General features: G+C 44.9%; 1 protein-coding gene across 1 annotated transcript in view; it reads left to right on the top strand.

Moving 5' to 3' along the window:
- The window catches only part of LOC148478215 (membrane-spanning 4-domains subfamily A member 4A-like), a 68861-nt gene that overhangs the window by 22497 nt on the left and 22590 nt on the right, over positions 1 to 23774 (top strand). Inside the window, exon 4 of the mRNA XM_088455745.1 lies at positions 11792 to 11848. Within this exon, the coding sequence (XP_088311871.1) occupies positions 11792 to 11848 (57 nt within the window). The remainder of the gene's footprint in view (positions 1 to 11791; positions 11849 to 23774) is intronic.

Below are 23774 nucleotides of genomic sequence, written 5' to 3'. Positions count from 1 at the left end.
GTTCTCTGAAGATCAGGGGAAAGATGTGGGGATGCACCTAACCTATAAAGGAAGTCTTGACAGGATAGGAACTTCATTATTTAAGATGTTTAGCGTAACATTCAATCATATTTTTCATACATGGCTGAATCTATCCACCTTTCATCATCTGATGGTACATTCTAGTTCAGGATTGTAATGCAGTTCTTCAGTTACCTTGATATCCATACTATTACTACTAACCACTATCATAATTTCATTCTCCCTGTTTGCCTTAGCAGTACATTTTTCACACTTCAACACAGTAGGAACACATCTGACACATAAGCCAATTACTAAGATGACAACCAATATGAGGAGCTTACCTACACTAGCAACCATTTCCTGGACCCACTCTCCTAGACCGGAGAACCATTTTACAGGGTTCAACCACGAGAACCACTCTTCTACCTTTTCCTCCACCTCAGTCAATGAGGTATTATGGTTCTTTCGAAATTCCCATTTCAGCTGCAGAATCTCATCCATCTTCTGGTCTATCACCTCCTTGGGATCACTAGTATTATTGGTGATGTACGTGCAACACTTGAAACCAATTTGGGTGGCCAGAGTCACACAGTAACCACCAGTAACAGCTGGTAAATAGTTTAAAACTAGTATATGTTGCACAAGTTCTTTCTTATAGGCCTGTAGCTCCTTACCTGTGTTCCTGAACGTGTCATCATACATCTCGGTGATATTATCTATTAATTTAGCAAGGTCTTGGATGTATATAAAATTTAAAGTACCCCAAGTGATCCTGGCGGGATCTAATGCTACCAAAATTTGGAAGCCAGTTGTTTCACTAATCAACTGTGTGGCTGTATGTACTTCACCAGGTATCATGTTTCTTTTCTCTCTGTGTTCATACTATGTATGAAGATATGAGGATGGTGTGTTTTTATGAATACCCAGAATTTCACCATGTGTAAGGGTCATAACCTCTGGAACTACCATTCCTAGGTAACATAATCCTTCAGAACTCGGATTGAGCCACTTGTACGCTTTCCTTCCACACATAAAATACACATTGTCTGGGAGTACATAAGGAATAGAATGCATCATTACCATTAAACACATTTCTCTGACAAAAGATCCTATGCCAGGTTCTCCCATTTGACTGGTACATGTCTCCAGTTGTATAATATCTGCACAGTACCCTACTGGTACTCTGCCAACCATTTCCTTGATGGGACTACGAGTATACCTATACCGGAAATATCTCCCACTGATAGTAATGTCGTGTAGAAGTTTATCATCTAGTGGATCATTATCAGCTCTGTATGAAAAGGTCATTGTCTGGTTGTTCCCGGTCACCTCCCAACTTCCTGGTTTGTTGAAATTGGTGATGTTTAAACATAAGAGAGATCTATCTGCTTGATACTGGTGGAGCTTAAAATTTGGAGGTTTGGACCTAATGAATTTCCCATCCAGCGTTTTCCCTTTCTGTAATCCATGAACCTCCGAGACATTTAATGGGAATGGTACTAAACCTACATTATGTTGTCCCTGAGGCACGTGAGTGCACACCCAACATTCAGTCTGGTTTAAGACCTTACCCACTAAGGAATGGTAATCCTCTAAAGGATGCTCGCCCAAATACAGATTATTCTTGGACTGGCATCGTTGGATGCACTTTTCATCAATTAGGGATCCACAGTTCGCACACATACAGTATTCCTCAGACAATAGCCCTTCACACTGACTCAGAGTTTCTAGAATAACAGATCTCTTAATAATTACTGTACTGAGTTTTGCCATATACCGCCCTGATTGTTTGATCGCTCCTTCTCCTGACCCCACTCCATCAATATCACCATCATCCTCCCTCTCCGTCATCTGTCCTCCATCACAGAAACAGAAAATTACGAAACAAATGAGTATGATGAGAACCCTGGAAGGAAACACAAACCCAGCACGCCACTCCATTTCTGGAATAGTGGCCTGCAGATTTCCCTAGCTCAGGTGTTCCACTGCAGTCTCTAACTCTCCCGGAACAGTCTCGCAATCGACAGGTCCACGTTATCTGTCTCGACTCCGCCTTGTATCTACTCTGGGTGGATGACCTTTCTGCAGTGAGTGGAATGGACCCAGGTATCTCTCTCTGCTACTTTCAATGATGTCGTACTTGCCAGTAACACTTGATACGGACCTTCCCACCGATCTGTCAAACAACCTGAACGTAAGAAATTTCGGATCATAACATATTCTCCAGGTTCAACATCATGACAGTTTGTTTCAGGCATGTCAGGTAACAACATTTTTAATTTCTGTTGCTGCTGTTTCAACTGTTTACTCATTGTTAGAAGATATTTCACAGTAACCTCGTTATTAGTCTTCAGATCATCCTGTGGACATATAATTAAATGAGGTTGTCTACCAAACAGTATCTCAAAGGGGGACAGATAAAGAGGAGGTCTAGGAATGGTCCTTATGCTATGGAGGACTAGCGGTAAGGCTTCTGGCCATCCTAATCCAGTTTCAGCCATGATCTTACTCAGTTTGTTCTTAATAGTATCGTTCACTCTCTCCACCTTCGCACTGGCTTGTGGTCGGTAGGGGGTGTGAAGTCTACTATTAATACCCATTAACTTACACATGTTCTGGAAAACATCTCCAGTGAAATGAGTACCCCTATCGCTTTCTATGATCTAGGGATACCGTATCTGCATACAAATTCCTGAACAATCTTTTTAGCAGTAAATACAGCAGTATTAGTGGCAGCTGGATATGCCTCGACCCAATTAGAAAACACATCGGTACAAACTAATACATACTTGAGATTCCTGCAGGGTGGTAATTGGATGAAATCAATTTGTATTACCTGAAAAGGACCGTCTGTCGGAGGGATATGAGATGGCTCAGTTGGTATTGTCTTCCCAACGTTTTTCCTCAAGCAGGTTAGGCAGGACATTGCCTTTTTTTCAGCTTGGGAAGAAAAGCCTGGGGCACACCAATATGCTCTGACCAACTTGCACATACCTTGTTTTCCCAGATGAGTCAGATCATGCGCTGCCTCAGCCAGGTTTGGGTAATATCCCCTTGTCCATCTCTCCAGAGTCCAGAGGACTCCTGACCACATCCCTTTGATCTCCAGACTGCCTTTTCCTGTATGGGACACCCAATTTCACATCTCAATTAATTTCCGGGTGTCAATCATTTGGAAAACCATAATTTTATCAATTTGCATGTTTACTTTTAATCCTGCTGCCCATTTGGCAGCTTCGTCTGCTCTGTTATTGCCCAGTGACACGGGGTCTTCTTCATATGTATGGGCTTTACATTTGATGACAGTTTCTGCCTTTGGTAGCTGGATCGCTGTCAAGAGTCCTTTTCTGTGGTTTAAGTGTGCAAAATCGTGTACTACCCCGAAGGCATACCTAGAGTCAGTGTAGATATTAGCTGACTTACCTTCTGCCAGCTCACACGCTCTCCTCAATGCCACCAGTTCAGCCACCTGTGCTGAGTGAAGTGGACCAAGTGGTTCGGCTTCTACAACATCCTCGTCATCTACAACAGCATAACCTGTGCATAATTCACCTTGTCAGTTTGTCTATGACAACTCCCATCCGTGTAAAATGTCACATCTACATTTTCTAATGGTGTATCACGTATGTCAGGTCTAGCAGTAAAGGTCTGATTCAAATACTCCATACAATCATGTGTGTCATTATACCTGCAAAACTCACCTTCAACCAGCAACTCACCTCTCTCCACCCTTTGTGCATCCCGAGGCACATATGGTAAGTACGTTGCTGGATTTAACGTATTGCACCTTTTAATGGTAATATTTGCAGGTGCCATCAGAGCTAGTTCCATTTCGTGAACCTAGCTGAAGAAACATGTCTGGTTTGGGCAGAATTCAGCAAAGCAGATACAGCATGTGGTGTATATACAGTCATATCATGACCTAATACTACATCCTCACTCTTATCGACCTGAAAAGCGGATGCTGCTACACTTCTTAAACACGTTGGGAGTGATCTTGCCACAGTGTCCAATTGTGCACTGTAGTATGCTACAGGTCTGCTAGCATCACCGTGTTTTTGTGTGAGGACACCTGCTACGCAGCCATCAGCCTCCGTACAATATAACTCAAAAGGTTTTTCATAATCTGGTATTCCCAGGGCAGGTGCTCTTGTCAGACTATCCTTAAGGTTAAGGAAAGCCTGCTCTGTTTCCTTAGTGTGTGTGACACGGTTGGGCTTTGAGGATGACACCAATTCCTGCAATGGTAATGCCAAAATAGAAAAACATGGGATCCACATTCTGCAGTTTCCATGCATGCCCAAGAAGCTACGGATTTGCTGTTGGTTTTGTGGCAGTGTCACAGTCTGTATGGCCTGTATTCTGTCAGTCATCAAATGTCTTAGCCCCTGGGTTAGACAGTGTCCCAAGTATTTAACCTTAGCCTGGCATGGCTGTAATTTGTCCTTTGCCACCTTGTGTCCTGTTTGTGATAGATGAAGTAACAACAGTTTAGTATCATTTAAACATGACATAAACGAATCAGAGCACAACAACAAATCGTCTACATATTGAATTAGAACAGATCCATTAGCTAGCTGAAAAGATTGCAACCAGTCATGTAAGGCTTGAGAGAAAATACTGGGGCTATCTATGAAACCCTTGGGTAATCGCGTCCATGTATATTGTACCCCTCTGTAGGTGAATGCAAAGAGATATTGACAGTCAGGGTAAAGAGGGACAGAGAAGAAGGCAGAACATAGGTCAATGACAGTGAAATGGGTTGCAGATGGTGGAGTTTGCATGAGGATGACAGCTGGATTGGGCACTACAGGGAATTGGCTCTCAACTACTTTGTTTATACACCTATGGTCCTGTACTAACCTATAGCCTCTCCCTCCAGCCTTCTTCACTGGAAAAATGGGACTATTAGCTGGGCTAGCTGTACGAATTAAAATCCCCTGTTGTAACAACCTCTCAATTATTGGATAAACCCCTAGCTCTACCTCTTGTTTTAACGGGTATTGAGGGATTTTTGGAGCTTGCCTATTACTTTTTAAATTTACCATTACAGGAGATACATTTGCCATCAATCCAGTGTCCTGTTCATCTTTGGTCCAAAGTGAACTCGGTATCTGAGATAATATCTCTTTTACTTGGGATGGGCTTTGTTCTAAAATGGTAGAGTGAAAAATTAACCTTTGTGGAGTGTCCAATATATCCCTTACCTCATGCGCAACCTTCTCTGGGATATCTAGGAATATACCATCAGGGGTACAGTAAATGACACATCCTATTTTACACAACAAATCCCTTCCCAGTAGGTTAGTAGGAGCTGCTGCCGCCAGAAGAAAGGAATGCTTGGTTTGCAGTGGCCCGATAGTAACCTCTGCAGATTTGGTTAAAGGATAATGCTGCACTTTACCAGTTACTCCCATTGCTGGTACTGTCTTGTTGGTCACCTGCAAATTTGATGGAGAATTTAAACCGGATCTGGTTGTCCCTGTGTCTACAAGAAGAGTGTTTAGTACCATCTATATCTACTGTCATTGTAGGTTCTTCCCTAGTACTCTCAGTTAACCTGACTCGCTGTAGACTACAGGTATGACCTGACCCCTAGAGCTGACTATCATTCTCCAGTAAAGCATTCACGGCCACTATGTGAACCGGCGACTGCTGAGAATTCTGCTCATATCCTTTTGGGGTGAACTTATGTGTTTTCTTATTATTTGTCCCCCAATTTTTCTCTTGACAGCTTCTACCTATGTGTCCTTTCTGGTTACATTTGTAAAATCTTATGTTGAAAGGTTGTCGCTGTGTAGGTTGTTGTGTGTGGAGAGTTTGTGGTTGTGTGTGGTATGTGGCTTGTGGCTGGGTATGTTGATATGTGTTTTGTTGTTGCGTCTGGTATGGGTTTTGTGGCTGTGTGTGCATTCCTTCTAAAACTTGAATGCTAAAAGCCATTAGCTTCTCACTTTGTGTTTCTCTCTTCCTGAGGATGTTTTTATCATGTTCTATAGCTGACTCCCTGAGGGCATCTACAGTAATTCCTCTCCAGTTAGGCTGAGAAGTTTGAACCCTGATCTTTAGATTATCTTTAAGACCATCCATAAGTACTATGACAGCTACTTCCCTGTGGTGTGTGTTGTCTTTTATATTCTCTATACCAGTATATTGGGTGATTGTCTGCAACGCTCTGGTGAAATAATCTGCTGCAGACTCACTAACCTTCTACCTTATGGTGAAAATTTTACTCCAGTTCACTACCACTGGAAAATATACGGCCAATTGGGTGACTATGCGTGTTATGTTATCTTGGTTATTCTCATCAGTTAAGGGACCATCTCCATCCAATACACAATCCATGATAAACTTCTTTACATCGGTATTGGATGGAAGACATGCCCGTAATACCACACACCAATCTTTGTTGGTTGGCTCATGAGCATTACCTAATTCTTTTACACATTTTTGGCACTTAGCTAATTCTTTTCTAGGGTCAGGAAAATCTGTCATTATTGAATGTAATTCTGCTCTCGTCCATGGACAATGCATTGCTACATCCCTCGTGGGTACTACACCATTTCCGTCCAGATTCCCATTGGAAACTGTTATTGTCTGGACAGGATGGACGCCTACCACTTTGCTGTTTTTAAGGTTACCTACGGGAACTTTTACCTTAGTACTCTGGGTGTTCAATCTGTTACTACAATGCACTGTACTACCTTCATCAATTTCCACTGCTGATACTACTGATGGGATCCCTTCTACTGATACAGCTGGTGGGATTACTTCCCTTTCTAGGTTCAGTGCTGTTTCTAATAGATTTACTGCATATGCAATGGCTGACATTTCAACAGGTTCATCATTTACACACACACATTTTCCTTATGATTACTCAGGATAGGGAACTAATTACTTGTTAAATTTTTATCATTTTTGGTATTGGCTGTACCGTCACCTTCAGCCGCATAGGGCGGCGGAGGTGCGCATGTGCTAATACCTGTACCTTTGGCACCGCTACTTTGTGGTGCTTGCATGCCCTTTTGCGGTGCGCACCCGACGCCAACCAGCGTCGCGTGTGCGCTCCCTTGTGGTCCGTGCACAATGCTGTTTTGCGTCGCGTGCACGCTCTTTTGCGTAGTGCTCGCGACGCTACTCCCCTCATGCTGCCATAATTTCAAACAATCATTATACTTTACTCATTTCTTTAGAGATTTCACCACACAAATGCGATCTCTAACATTATTCAACACCTCCACATCAAAACTGCCAATTTTAGGAAAAGGTTTCACACATCTCTTGGTCATCTTAACCCATACATTACAGCACACAGTTGCATACGCACCATACTTTGTATACATTATATGCCTTGCCGAACCTGTCGGTCCTTCCACAAGCAGCGCATCGTCGACCATTCCCAGCGTCTGCTTAGCACCCATCTGGGAAAACTCTAAGCAGCTTGTCACTAGAGAATGTGGACCGGTGAATGATTCCACAGAGCTACGTTCATGCACTCCTTTCCCGTTGTGCACAACCGTCCCGCTAAGCGTGAAAGACAGTGTGCACAAAGAGGAGCAGAATAGCGCCTATGCGATTATTCTGTCTTTCCGGACACAATTGACACAAGCTTTGTCCGCTAGCTTATCCCTTTTTGAGTTACTCTCCCCTGGTAGAATTTAAGTGTTCCAATAACACTTACCCTTTCTAGTGATTTCCTCCACTACACCCCAAGTCACAATCACGGTCTACCCAACCGTGCAGTCCAGTCGCAATGTCCAGAGAACCTAACTGATCAATGGGCTCTGCGACTACTATTGGGGGGCAAATGTCGATAACCCTTGTTTTCTTCGAGGTACAAAATCCCTATCCTCGCTGCAATACACCTGCTATGTGTACACACTCAGTAGCTTTCTGCCTCATCAGACACCTACCGAGTCTTTACGTCCGACACACGGTACTTAGTATATAGGTCTGACACACAGTTCCTATTCACATTACAATCACACGTTTGCTTTCATACACCTTTAGTTTTCTGCACAGAAAATAGACTTTTCGCAAGTATGGCAGTATGATTCAGAGGTTTTAAACAATGTAGTCACGCTATCAATACAACAATACTTTCAAAACGATTGTTTGAACACGTGGTAGCAATACAGGAAACACGAATACGCTATTGTGCGACTCGCACTCTAGCGCCAAGACAGACAATGAAAGAAATTAACTTTTCTCTCCCATCCCCAGGTCCTAGTCAGCACTTCTTGAAATCAAACAATAACGGATATTGGTTTCACAACACTAGATGGTACAGGTTTTGAACACAGTGCGTTCTTTCCTGCGTATGGCGCCTTCTTCCACTCTTTGTTGAGAAATCGAGATCCGTATGCTATCGTGCGATCTCTTAGTATCGTGACCTCCAAAACTATGAGCCCCCAACTATTGATACCCCTCAATTGCTATACCCAATTGTCGCTATTTAGCGCTACCAGTCGCTTAAGAAATAATTGCTTTCCAGTCCAATCGTGTGGTTTCAAAGCACAAAAAGTTATATTATTCAAGGAAAAAGTATAATGCGCTTTGATCTAAACAATTAGCGCAAAAGCAAGTAAATACAAGGTACAAGCCGATACGCGTGCGCACTGGTCCCAGTATACAGTTGTCTATCCAGAAGCCTGTGGTCATCCAAGGAGAATGGCTGTATACTATAATCAGTACTCAGGTTATATACCTTACAGAGTTCAGCTCTAACAAAGAAACTAGTTGACAGATTTCCATTGGTTTTTGCTCCTGGACATTCTGGTACGATGCAGGTCATAGGTCAGTTCATACAGTGTCACTAGGGGTATGTCCCAGTTCCTCAGAAGTTTCTTTGTGTGGTTTTCCTGCCAAAGAACTGGTTTAAAGTAGCCAAAGACACTACATACAGAGGTATACATTCTAACCACTAATTTCCTATAATTCGTAACTTTCGGACACATGATGCGATCTCCTTGCCGATAGAACCGGAGATCTGAGAATAAACAGGGATTTAGAATGGTACCAAACATGACTTGTCTACTAGTTTCTGCACCTTAAATATCATATACATTACATTTCACAACATAAGCATTTGCTAATAAAACTTCTAATATCAAGCTTAATGTGAGGGAATCTTTTTATAAGTGCGTGCATGTGAGAGTGTGAGAATATTGTGTACTTTCGCTAGTAAGCGTTGTGCGTCTGTGTTTTGTGCTTATCTGTAGGCTTTGATGTACAGCGCAAATGTGCGTTGTGCGTCTTGTATATTTTATATGTATTATCTAATGTGCGTATAGGTTTTGTTTGGACTTTCAACAATATACAGTAGCAAAACAGACTCACGACGCTAATAACCAAGTATAGCGTTTTACACAATGGTTTTGTGCTGATGACGCAAAATGGCGTAGTTAGAGGCGACGCAAAATGGCGTTGCCAGATATTAATTTAAAAGATTTGGTCTCAGCCAATCATCCAGCTTCGACAATATATATACATACACAAACTGACATCTACTGCCTTATATTCATTATACAATCCAGTGGATATGTTAAAATTAAAAAAGGGGACAGATTCAATTAACAGGGGACGCAGAAGGTTTTTATTAAAATAGAAAAGAAATGAAGTAAAGATGCACTCACTTACCTTACCACACCACTCTGTCTATGGTGCAGGCTGCAGAAGTCAGTGTCACTCTGCTGCGGTAGCTGCATCAAGGGTGGGAGGGTGCAGGGTGCAAACCGTGCCTGCACCTTGTTGTCCTGTGCCTCAGCCCGGCGGTCAATGCCGCAGGGCAGGCTGCCTATTACTGCTCCTCTTAGGTGGACCGTGGCGGCAGGGAAAGCAGACAGGGACAGAACGGAGGGGCGCAGCATCATTTGTAATGACGTCAGAACGTCATACACGCACGGACCGGACCGACCAGGTGACCGAGATGGGGAGAGGGGTGGGTAACACTGCCGCTTATTAAGATTATCTTTGCCCACTTGAGTCGCGCCAGCAGCTTGTCAGTTTATTATTCACAATTAGGTGCCATGTCCCCATTTTTTGTCCCTCTGAACCTCGGGTACCCCCCTGGGACAGGGGTACCCTTTGTACCCCCCTGTCGCCGGGCCTGGGCAGCTTACCAGACAGCTGGCACCTATATCAGCAATACACATGCTAGCTACCACTCTTGGGTCTATTAAAGAAATGGGAGCAATGGCAATGGGCCTGATTCAATATGGATGGCTATTCTGCTTATACGCACACAACGCAGTTGCATATTTCAGCGGTGACATGTAAATGTTTGCATTCGCATTGCGATCGCAGCCTGACATAAGGACGCCCACTTCCCCTTACTTACATCCATATACTTGGCCAACATAGAGAGACAAACGGTAACATCGGAAAGTTAATGAAGCCCTGACCTTACACAGGAATTGCATACTTCTGAGCATGCTATGAGGCCTCAGGCGGCATCTGGTATCACAGTGGCTAATTTATGCAGGCCCCTTCAATGGCGTTGAAATGTATTGGCACGCCTGCGTTCTCCCGACCACCCCCTCTGTCACCACCCACAAACAGCGCTTCCTGTCAACCACTCTGCCATGGGTCTGGGTATCCTCTGTGATCGCTATCCCGATCGCAATGGCTAGTTAGTGCACATGCACTGCGATGCATGCACACTATGCAACAATCGACCGATTGTGTGCATATAAGCTACTGCGTTCCTTGCTGAATCAGGCTCATTGTTCCTTAAATTTATTATTGTTAATGTTTTAATATAAGTAAATATTTTGGTTCATTTTACAATGCTTTATTTTATTTGTTTGGATTGGCATTTTTTTTTACTACTGCTATAATATGCTGGCACTCCATCTGATGTAGAACTAAACACCCCAAAATGGCGGCCATGCCATCTCCCCGGCGATCTACACATGCGCAATAGACCCTGGGCACACTCTAGTGCCCAGAGTCTACTGATTCTGTGGTATCCGGCCAGCCTCGTCAGTCGGCTGCCGGACACCTGAGTGAGAGGAGGGGGCCTGTGTCGGGGGTACACACGGGCCTCCTCCTCTCTAAAGACGTCCCTGAACAAATAAATGGAGCAGCCGCTGTTTCTCTGTCGCCATAGGCTCGATTCAGACCCGCTTGTTAAATGCGTTTGCACGCAGCGAAAGTATGCAAATCCGCGATCGCACAGCAAGGCATCAGCACACCCACTATGTCTTGGCGTGTGATTGCACTGTGTATGCAGACGCCCACCAGCCTGTCTGAAGACGCCCACTTGTGCACGTCATCTCCAGGATGTGTATGAACCATCGGTAACATCGAGTACCATTGGATGCATACGCAGCACTTGTGTTAGATCATACCCTACCGCAAGCACTGCGATCGCTTCAGTGTAAAAATCTGCCAAGTGATGTGTACTATGACGCTGCGTCCTAATTATGTACACCTTTGAAACGGCATTAAGACGCTCAGACACGCCTGCGTTAGCACCACCACTCCCCCGCTTTCAGCGACCAACCCCTGTCACCACCCACAAAAGGCTCATCCTGTCACTCATGCTAGCGAGGCGTCTCTACACAAGGGGCGAGCACTTCGCGATCGCACAGACTATTTTGAGCACGCACACTGCGATGCGTACGCATGCACAGAATGCAAACAACGGCAGGCTGTGTGCGAACGCATCCTAGCGAGCGGGTCTCAATCGGGCCCTACATCTAATTTTGTTCTCATGAGAAAGGATTAATTTGTAGGTATGTACAGTATGCAGAAACAAATATTTACATTTTGTTTTTTTTTCTAGTTTATTATTTCTGGATCACTATCAGTTGCTGCTTCTTGCAAACCAACTATAGGAAAGGTGAGAGAGTTTATTCAATATGTGTGAGTATGCTTTTTATATGTTAATTATAAGATTTATAAGGATATGCTATTAAGTGGCAAGGAGCCCTATTATGGTGATAAAGGTTTATTATCACATTAGAGTTTGCTATACATGTAATACCCCACTGGGAAGAATACAAATGGTGTGGAGCAGATGTAACTGGTGGCAATTCCTAACTCTGTCCACACCCACAGAGAGGCAAGGGTTCCCAAATCAGACACAGACAATGGGAGACAAATTTATGCAAAAGCAATCTGGATTTATTTTTAGTGACTCACAAATACTGGACTGGGACACTGTTATAGAATAATAGGTTTGGTACAATAAACACACAATAAATCACATGAATTACAATAACAAACTATTACTGCCTTTATAATTGACTATTCCTATACTAAATTAGCAATGTCCTTTTCAAATAGTGTGTCCCAATAACCTAATACAGATGACATGTCCTTTATAACCCAGGTTATGGGTAACTCCTTGTGCACATGTTGGGGTCCTTAAAGTGTATTTACAACTGAATGGCAAGCAGCAATGTTGTAGTGTTGATTATATATATATATATATATATATATATATATACATATACATACACACTGTATTTTTATACAGTTTTATGTGAATTTTTAACATTAATGGTTTTATTATTTGTACTGTAGTCCTCTTTCCCCTCCTTTTTTTATCCTAGTCTGTAAGATTTGGCATTGTGTTTTGTCCCCTAGACTCCTGAAAGTACTGTACTCGGGCAAGTGCAATCAATACCAAAAGAATCCTCTTATTGTTTATATAGGTGGTTGAGCTCCAACAAAATGGCGTCTGGAGCTACTATAAGGACTCCAAGAGAATGGAGTCGATTACACATGGACTAGCAGGCAGTCCTATGCTAGTGTAGGGGATCCCCCTGTTGGAGTTGTCTTGATCACCTCTGGCAGCAGCCACGAACCGGAAGTGATGTACACTTCCGGGAAAGGTTGTGGATACAATATAGAGAGAAAGGGAAAAAATAAATAAATAAAAAACTAAAAAAAATCTATATTTTTTTTTTTGGGGGGGGACACCTGAGCGGGCGCACACTTCCGGTTCCGGGTGCCTGCTGACGTTTTTGCCATTTTTGGTGCCAAAAACGGACAAATCTTGGAGGACATACAGGTATAAGAAGCCCCCTGTGAATTTATCATGCAAGACCCCTGAGGAAGCCTTGTTAAAGGCGAAACGCATTGGACAAGCTACAGCAACTCTACAAACCATCCAGACCTACCCTAAAGGGACTTATATGGACTTTTATTAGATGTACCTGGAGGTACTACTACTGGAACTGACCATTGCGACCTATAAGATAAGCTATGTTCCTATGTTTGTTTTTGTGTGTGACATGCATATATGTGTATATTAAAAACCATATACTTATAAAACATACCACATTGTGAAAGCAAATTTTTCTGCTCCAAAAAAGTTGTAGCTATCTGGTCAGCTATTCCCTGGGTGAAATCTGGCTGAAGGTTAAGACTGCTGTGGAAATGGTCGTGTATAATCTGAGGATTGGTTCCTTATATGCTTAATATACAAGCATATTCATGGTACGCGCATATGAATATATTTGTATCTAATTTAAGTTAACACTAACTACTACACTATCAGGCGCTTGTCCTTGTCCCCCTTTTTCTTCCTAGATTACCCGATTTACCAGTCGGTATTTTCAAGGGCTAAAGCGGCCACCTGATTTATATCTATAAAAGGAGCATAGTGGGAGTAACCATTTAAAGAAGATAAAGATTTTCTTACCAGTACCAACCACCATTAAGACTGAACTAATCTGAGGAGCAGTGCCATAGATCTACTTTCTTTTTTTATTATATACACACTACTGTTCAAAAGTTTGGGGTCACTTAGAAATTTCCTTATTTTTGAAAGAAAAGCACTGTTTTTTTCAATGAAGATAACATTAAATTCATCAGAAATACACTCTATACATTATTAATGTGGTAAATGACTATACTAGCTGCAAACGTCTGTTTTTTAAAGTAATATCTACATAGGTGTACAGAGGCCCATTTCAGCAACCATCACTCCAGTGTTATAATGGTACATTGTGGGTGCTAAGCACAGCTGAAAACAGGTTTGCTCATTAGAGAAGCTATAAAACTGGCCTTCCTTTGGGCTAGTTGAGTATCTGGAGCATCACATTTGTGGGTTCGATTATATTCTCCATATGGCCAGAAAAAGAGAACTTTCATGTAAAACTCGACAGTCTATTCTTGTTATTAGAAATGAAGGCTATTCCATGTGAGAAATTGCCAAGAAACCGAACATTTCCTACAACGGTGTGTACTACTCCCTTCAGAGAACAGCACAAACAGGCTCTAACTAGAGTATAAAGAGAAGTGGGAGGCCCCGGTGCACAACTTTGCAAGAAGACAAGTACATTAGAGTCTCTAGTTTGAGAAATAGTTGCCTCACAAGTCCTCAACTGGCAGCTTCATTAAATGGTACCCGCAAAACACCAGTGTCAACGTCTACAGTGAAGAGGCGACTCCAGGATGCTGGCCTTCTAGGCAGAGTGGCAAAGAAAAAGCCATATCTGAGACTGGACAATAAAAGGAAAAGATTAATATGGGCAAAAGAACACAGACATTGGACAGAGGAAGATTGGAAAAAAGTGTTATTGACAGATGAATCGAAGTTTGAGGTGTTTGGATCACACAAAAGAACATTTGGGAGGTACAGAACAAGTGAAAAGATGCTGGAAGAGTGCCTGACGCTATTTGTAAAGCATGGTGGAGGTAATGTGATGGTCTTGGGCTGCTTTAGTGCTGGTAAAGTGGGAGATTTGTACAAGGTAAAAGGGATTTTGAATAAGGAAGACTATCACTCCATTTTGCAACGCCATGCCATACCCTGTGGACAGCGCTTGATTGGAGCCAATTTCCTCCTCCAACAGGACAATGACCCAAGGCACGCCTACAAATTATGCAAGAACAATTTAGGGAAGAAGCAGGCAGCTTGTATTCTGTCTGTAATGGAGTGGCCAGCGCAGTCACCAGATCTCAACACCATTGAGCTGTTATGGGAGCAGCTTGACCGTATGTTACACAAGAAGTGCCCATCAAGCCAATCCAACTTGTGGGAGGTGCTTCAGGAAGCATGGGGAAAAATTTCTTCAGATTACCTCAACAAATTAACAGCTAGAATGCCAAAGGTCTGCAATGCTGTAATTGCAGCAAAAAGAGCATTCTTTGACGAAAGCAAAGTTTGAAGGACAAAATTATTATTTCAAATAAAAGTAATTATTTCCAACCTTGCCAATGTCTTGACTATATATTCTATTCGTTTTGCAACTCATTTGATAAATAAAAGTCAGTTTTCATGTAAAACATGAAATTGTCTGGGTGACCCCAAACTTTTGAACGGTAGTATATATATATATATATATATATATATATATATATATATTGTGACACAGTTAGGTTAGGGGTCCCTCTCCTGGGTAGAGGACTCCTTCCTTACACACACACACAGCAGAAGGGAAGCAGCACACCAGTCTGGATGGAAGTACAAGCTGGTCGGCGCCAGTCTTTATTGCACAATGTCAGAAATAACATAAAGAAAACATAAACATAAATCCTAGCCCTGTCGGGGCACTAACTTCACAGGTAGTTCCCTCACTACCAGAACCTGGCAGGGCCTAATGCCCTCACCAGCAACCAAGGCACAGCACAACACTTACAGTTAGGTTTTCAAGTGTCTCTGAGCAAACTCCCTGTCTGCTCTCCCAGGTGAGACACTCAGCCCTAAACACACTAGGCTTATATTGGCCACTCTCAGGTGGAAACCCTAACAAGCCTGTTACCAGGCTGCGAGAACCAAAACCTGGAGTGGCCGTGGGTGGAGCCCTCCCTCTCCTCTCACCCACAACCCCCAGGTCCCAAACCGGCTTTTCAAAAAGCCGAAACTCAAGCCTGCTATACTGCCGACTTTCTCCTGGGGGTTTAAAACACATAAGACAGGAATCTGGGACAAATGTACCTTGCCACAGACCACTTTACCAGTGATCCTATCACATATCCCCCCCCTTTGTTTCGACCTATGGGGCGGAACAACTGAAGCCCCCAAACAATGAACGCGTGACAACGCGTCCGCTTTAGACAACAGGCCCCCTGGCCTGTGTTCCACCGAAAATTTTAAAGTTTGTAACGCCCACTTTATGGCCAATGCCTCCTTCTCCACTGTGGCACCGGGTAGGCATCGAATTTTGAAACACTGTTCAACTTTCGGAAGTCATTGCAGAAAAACACACTCCCGTTGGGCTTTGGAATCAACACAATGGGACTTGACCATTCACTATGTGATACTTCAATAACCCCTAACTCTAGCATATTTTAATTTCTTTCGACACCGATGCTCTTGGTGCTTCTGGTAACCTATAGGGCTTTAGATTAACTTTAACCCTTGGGTCAGTGATGATGTCATGTTTAATGACCGAGGTTTTCCCAGGTACGTCAGAGAACAGCACCCTATTTCTGATCAGAAACTCCTTGACCTCCTTGTTGTTGAATTGCCAACAGGGTTTTTGCCACTGTCACTTCGGGAACTAAGGGCCCTGGATTTATTGGAGGGGCTCGGACGGCCGACAGTACCGTTCTATCTTTCCAGGGCTTTAACAGATTTATATGGTATATCTGTTCCGGCTTTCTTTTCCCCGGCTGGTAAACTTTTGTAATTGACCTGTCCCACTCTTTCTAAGATTTCAAAGGGCCCTTGCCATTTAGCCAAAAGTTTATTTTCCACAGTGGGAACCAACACTAACACTCTGTCCCCAGGAGCAAAGCTGTGTAACCGAGCATTGCAGTTGTATACCCTCTGCCGTGCCTGTTGAGCCGGTTCCAGGTGCTCTCTTACTATCGGCACCTCTATACTAGGCAATGGAACTAGTGGTCCCTTAAAACGTGGTCTGGGAGCATGATACTGACACTCAGGGCAGGATGCACAAGAGTCAGATACCTCTTTATGAAGCCCGGCCAGAAAAACCTCTGCATTAATCGCTCAGTGGTTTTCTCTACCAATAGATGACCTGCCGTTATACGGCCATGGGCCAGATCCAACACTGTTCTTCTGTAGGCTTTGGGAACTATTAGTTGTTCCACAACATCTTCCCCCTTCTTAGTCACCTGATATAACCAATCCTGACACATTGCCATGTGGGGATAGGACAAAGGACTATCAGGGTCTATGGGTTTACCATCAACTACTTTTACATTCTCCCTGGCTTTTACCAAAGTAGGGTCATTCAACTGCTCCACGGCAGATGATCCACTGGCCCAACAACACTTCCCACCTCAATGGGAGGCACATCAGTTGGTGGGCCACCGTCACGCTCCGCATTCTCTAGTTCGCCAACCATAGTAGGAAAAGGGAATAACTCTGACTCAGAAGGAACTCCCTCCTCCACTATATCGACAACCTTCTCAAGTGGATCGGGGTTGTTCACTTCTGGAACAAAACGGCTTTCCCACAATTTCCAGAAGTGAGCAAAGTCTCTCCCCAATATTGCATCGTACATCAGACCAGGCACCAAACCCACAGAAACTATAGCAGAGCCACATGGTGTCTCGATGTTCACCTCGGCAGTAACATAATATCGATTTTCCCCATGTATGCAGGTCACACCAACAGTTTTCCCCTTATGCCTCAAGGGGTTCACCAGCTCAGCTTTTATAAGTGTCACCAAGCTACCAGAGTCTAACAGTGCCTCTACTCAGTTGCCATCTACAGTGAGTACACACATGTGCTTATCAGTCTCAGCCTGCCGGTCAGCCGTACAGGCTGTCTGTGCAAAGAAAGACCCCCTGCGGTAGACATGAGCAGTATCACATTGTATAGGTTCAGCTGTAAGTGAACAATTAGCGGCAATATGGCCGAAGCCACCGCAACGGAAACACTGAGTCATATTAATGTCTAGTTGTTTACGGGGCAAGAACCTTCCTGGCCTGGCAGGCCTGTCTCCAGGTTCTACACCCTCAGTCTTAGGTACATTCCACCGCCCAGCACCCTTCTCCCCTGGAACAGTCTTACCAGTGTCTGTGGGAGTTTGCCGGTGCGCCATCGGGGCTCAGTGGGGCATACTCATCAGCTCCTCAGCCGCCACGTGCCTCTCCACCAGCTCGACCAACTGGTCCGCGGACTTAGGGTCTGCATGGCTCACCCACTTGCACAGAGTCGCAGGTAATGATCGCAGGTACCGGTCCATCACGACCCTTTCCACGATCTGTGGTCCCGTCAGCGTCTCGGGCTGTAGCCATTTTGAGGACAGATGGATGAGGTCATACATCTGTGAACGTGGAGGCTTGTTCATATGGAACTCCCAGCGGTGGACCCGTTGGACACGAACAAAGGTGGTGACTCCCAAGCGAGTTAGGATCTCCTGTTTTAGTTTTTTATAGTCCTTGGCATCAGCCAGGCATAAGTCAAAATAGGCCTTTTGTGGCTCCCCAGACAAAAAAGTTGCCACCAGACTTGCCCACTGCTCCTTGGGCCAACTCTCCCTTTCGGCCGTTCTTTCAAATGCGGCGAGATAGGCCTCCACATCATCGCCCGAAGTCCGCTTTTGGAGGAAGTGACTGGCTCGTACGGAGTGAGTGGTGGTGGGAGGACCAGTATTAACATCTCTGGGTCAGGCGATCAGGTGCTGTAACACCTCTTTTATGGCCTGTCTGTTTTCCTCGATGGAGACCTGTTGAAGTTTGTTAGTCTCCTGCTGAGCTGCTGTAGCTTGGAGCAAGGCCTTAACAATTTCCTCCATTTTGTCCTGGGGTGTAGGTTGGAAGCTGAACCTTGCCTCTCTGAGCATTGGCTGACGCCTCCTCTATGGGACTCCAAGGACACAGTTTTATTTCCACACTCACAAATTGGGTGTCTGTCCCTTTAATTTTTAAATGGAAAGTTTTCCTCTTGCTGCAACTTCAGTGTGTGTGGGTGCCTGCATTCTCCACCATATTGTGACACAGTTAGGTTAGGGGGTCCCTTTCCTGAGTAGAGGACTCCTTCCTTACACACACACACAGCAGCAGGGAAGCAGCACACCAGTCTGGATGCAAGTACAAGCTGGTCGGCGCCAGTCTTTATTGTACAATGTCAGAAATAACATAAAGACAACATAAACATAAATCCTAGCCCTGTCGGGGGACTAACTTCACAGGTAGTTCCCTCACTACCAGAACCTGGCAGGGCCTAATGCCCTCACCAGCAACCAAGGCACAGCACAACACTTACAGTTAGGTTTTCAAGTGTCTCTGAGCAAACTCCCTGTCTGCTCTCCCAGGTGAGACACTCAGCCCTAAACACACTAGGCTTATATTGGCCACTCTCAGGTGGAAACCCTAACAAGCCTGTTACCAGGCTGCGAGAACCAAAACCTGGAGTGGCCGTGGGTGGAGCCCTCCCTCTCCTCTCACCCACAACCCCCAGGTCCCAAACCGGCTTTTCAAAAAGCTGAAACTCAAGCCTGCTATACTGCAGACTTTCTCCTGGGGGTTTAAAACACATAAGACAGGAATCTGTACCTGCCACAGACCACTTTACCAGTGATCCTATCACAATATAAATATATATATATATATATATATATATATTAGGGGTGAGCGGGTTCGGATTTCTGAAATCCGAACCCCCCCCGAGCCCCCCCGATCCGAGTCCGATCCGAGTCAGGCTCGACTTTTCCCGCCTGACTCGGATCTGGAATCGAGGCAAAACGTCATCATCCCGCCTTCCGAGTCTCGCGGGTTTTGGATCCTATATAAGGTACCCGCGTCGGCGCCATTTTCTCACTCGGCTGTGGACAGTGAAGAGGGAGGGTGGGAGTTAGGGCTGTGTAGTGTAGTGTAGTGTAGTGTAGTGTAGTGCTGCTGTTGTCCACTACTTCAAAGTCCATAGGGGCTGGCTGTGTTGTGCTGTGCTGCTGTTGTTAATAGGGGCTGTGTCCACTACTTCAAAGTCCATAGGGGCTGGCTGGACTGTGTTGTGCAGTCAGTTCTCCATAGGGGCTGTGTCCACTCCAAAGTCCTGTGCAGTGTCCCAGTCCTAAAGGAGTGCTGTAGTGTTGTCCAGGGGGTGCTCTGTCCATCAGGGGTGCTCCCCCCAAGTGCTAAAAAAATAATATATTTTCTGTGTTTGTGAATTGTGTGCGCAGTAGCCGCACGTGCATCAACCAAGTAGTGCCAAGCGTGCGCCTGTGTCATAAGTAAAGGGCCGGCTGGCTTGACCGTTAAAGGGTGCTGTAACCCCCGAAAGTAAACTCCAGTCCAAACCAAAAAAAAATTATTTTCTGTGTTTGTGAATTGTGTGCGCAGTAGCCGCACGTGCATCAACAAAGTAGTGCCAAGCGTGCGCCTGTGTCATAAGTAAAGGGCCGGCTGGCTTGACCGTTAAAGGGTGCTGTAACCCCCGAAAGTACACTCCAGTCCAAACCAAAAAAAAATTATTTTCTGTGTTTGTGAATTGTGTGCGCAGTAGCCGCACGTGCATCAACAAAGTAGTGCCAAGCGTGCGCCTGTGTCATAAGTAAAGGGCCGGCTGGCTTGACCGTTAAGGGTGCTGTAACCCCCGAAAGTACACTCCAGTCCAAACCAAAAAAAAAATTATTTTCTGTGTTTGTGAATTGTGTGCGCAGTAGCCGCACGTGCATCAACAAAGTAGTGCCAAGCGTGCGCCTGTGTCATAAGTAAAGGGCCGGCTGGCTTGACCGTTAAAAAGTGCTGTAACCCCCGAAAGTACACTCCAGTCCAAACCAAAAAAAAATTATTTTCTGTGTTTGTGAATTGTGTGCGCAGTAGCCGCACGTGCATCAACAAAGTAGTGCCAAGCGTGCGCCTGTGTCATAAGTAAAGGGCCGGCTGGCTTGACCGTTAAGGGTGCTGTAACCCCCGAAAGTACACTCCAGTCCAAACCAAAAAAAAAATTATTTTCTGTGTTTGTGAATTGTGTGCGCAGTAGCCGCACGTGCATCAACAAAGTAGTGCCAAGCGTGCGCCTGTGTCATAAGTAAAGGGCCGGCTGGCTTGACCGTTAAGGGTGCTGTAACCCCCGAAAGTACACTCCAGTCCAAACCAAAAAAAAAATTATTTTCTGTGTTTGTGAATTGTGTGCGCAGTAGCCGCACGTGCATCAACAAAGTAGTGCCAAGCGTGCGCCTGTGTCATAAGTAAAGGGCCGGCTGGCTTGACCGTTAAAGGGTGCTGTAACCCCCGAAAGTACACTCCAGTCCAAACCAAAAAAAAATTATTTTCTGTGTTTGTGAATTGTGTGCGCAGTAGCCGCACGTGCATCAACAAAGTAGTGCCAAGCGTGCGCCTGTGTCATAAGTAAAGGGCCGGCTGGCTTGACCGTTAAAGGGTGCTGTAACCCCCGAAAGTACACTCCAGTCCAAACCAAAAAAAAATTATTTTCTGTGTTTGTGAATTGTGTGCGCAGTAGCCGCACGTGCATCAACAAAGTAGTGCCAAGCGTGCGCCTGTGTCATAAGTAAAGGGCCGGCTGGCTTGACCGTTAAGGGTGCTGTAACCCCCGAAAGTACACTCCAGTCCAAACCAAAAAAAAATTATTTTCTGTGTTTGTGAATTGTGTGCGCAGTAGCCGCACGTGCATCAACAAAGTAGTGCCAAGCGTGCGCCTGTGTCATAAGTAAAGGGCCGGCTGGCTTGACCGTTAAGGGTGCTGTAACCCCCGAAAGTACACTCCAGTCCAAACCAAAAAAAATTTATTTTCTGTGTTTGTGAATTGTGTGCGCAGTAGCCGCACGTGCATCAACAAAGTAGTGCCAAGAGTGCGCCTGTGTCATAAGTAAAGGGCCGGCTGGCTTGACCGTTAAAGGGTGCTGTAATCCACAAAGTACACTCCAGTCCAAACCAAAAAAAAAATTATTTTCTGTGTTTAGCCCCACGTATATATCAAATCGATATAACATAAATGGAGGACCAAACTTTCTCCGATAAAAATAAAATAGAGAAAGATCAAGAACCACTTCCTCCTAGTGCTGAAGCTGCTGCCACTAGTCATGACATAGACGATAACATGCCATCAACGTCGTCTGCCAAGGCCGATGCCCAATGTCATAGTAGAGGGCACATACAATCCCAAATGGCAAAGTTCAGGAAAATGACCTTGAAAAAGACATTTAAATCAGCTGAAGAGAAACGTAAACTTGCCAATATGCCATTTACGACACGGAGTGGCAAGGAACGGCTAAGGTCGATCCCTAGTATGTTCATGACTAGTGGTTCAGCTTCACATGACGATGGAAGCCCTCCTCCCACTAAAAAAATCAAAAGAGTTAAGCTGGCAAAAGCACAGCGAAGAACTGTGCTTTCTAAGAAGATATCACAAATCCCCAAGGAGAGTCCAAGTGTGGTGGTGGTTGCGATGCCTGACCTTCCCAGCACTGGACGGGAAGAGGTGGCTCTTTCCACCATTTGCACGCCCCCTGCAAGTGCTGAAAGGAGCACCCACAGTCCACTTGCTGATATGCAAATTGAAGATGTCACTGTTGAAGTACAACAGGATGAGGATACTGGTGTAGCTGGCGCTGAGGAGGAAGTTGGCGAGGAGGATTCTGATGGTGATGTGGTTTGTTTAAATCAGGCTCCGGGGGAGACAGTTGTTGTCCGTGGGATGAAAAAGCCCATCACGGTCATGCCTGGGCAGAAGACCAAACATTCCACCTCTTTGGTCTGGCAATATTTCTATCCAAATCCGGACAACAACTGTCTTGCCATATGTACCATATGTAAAGGTGAAATAAGTAGGGGTAGGGACGTCAACCACCTAGGAACATCCTCCCTTATACGGCACCTGCAGCGCGTTCATAAAAAGTTACTGTCAAGTTCAGAAACTTTGGCTAAGACCGTAAGCAGTCCAGGGACACCTAAATCCCGTTGTCCTGTTGTATCCAAGCGCCTGCAAACCACACCGTCAACTCCCTCCTCGTCAATTTCCTCCTTAGTCAGGATCGGAAGTAGTCCTGCAGGCCATGTCACTGGCATGACTGACTCTCCTATCCGGGATTCCTCTGGAGGATCCTGCATTGCTACGCCTACTGCTGCCGCTGCTGCTGTTGCTGCTGCTGGGAGTCGTTCATCATCCCAGAGAGGAAGTAGGAACACCACTACTTTTACTAAACAATTGACCCTCCAACAGTCCTTAGCGAGGAGGATGAAGTACGACAGCAGTCATCCTGAAGCAAAACGTATAACTGAGGCCTTGACTGCTATGTTGGTGTTAGACGTGCGTCCGTTATCCACCATTAGTGCAGTGGGATTTAGACAATTGATGGAGGTAGTGTGTCCCCGGTTCCAAATCCCATCTAGATTCCACTTCACTAGGCAGGCGATACCGAGACTGTACAGAAACGTCAGAAAAAGTGTCCTCAGTGTCCTGAAAAATGCCGTTGTACACAATGTCCACTTAACCACGGACATGTGGACAAGTGGAACAGGGCAGACTAAGGACTATATGACTGTGACAGCCCACTGGGTAGATGTATCACCTTACGCAGCAACAGCAGCAGCGTCACCAGTAGCAGCATCTCAGAAACGCCAGCTTGTTACAAGGCAGGTTACGCTGTGTATCACCGGTTTCAGTAAGAGGCACACCGCCGACAACCTCTTAGAGAAACTGAGGGAAATCATCGCCCAGTGGCTTACCCCACTTAGACTCTCCTGGGGATTTGTGATATCTGACAACGCCACCAATATTGTGCGGGCATTACATCTGGGGAAATTCCAGCACGTCCCATGTTTTGCTCACACAATAAACTTGGTGGTGCAGAATTTTCTGAAAAGCGAGAGGGGCGTGCAGGAGACGCTTTGGGTGGCCCGAAAAATTTCTGGCCACTTTCGCCATTCAGCGACTG

This window comes from Taudactylus pleione, unplaced genomic scaffold, assembly GCF_031769625.1.
Source record: "Taudactylus pleione unplaced genomic scaffold, aTauple2 ptg000671l, whole genome shotgun sequence".
Lineage (NCBI taxonomy): Eukaryota > Metazoa > Chordata > Amphibia > Anura > Myobatrachidae > Taudactylus > Taudactylus pleione.
This window is presented reverse-complemented; position numbering and strand designations above follow the sequence as displayed.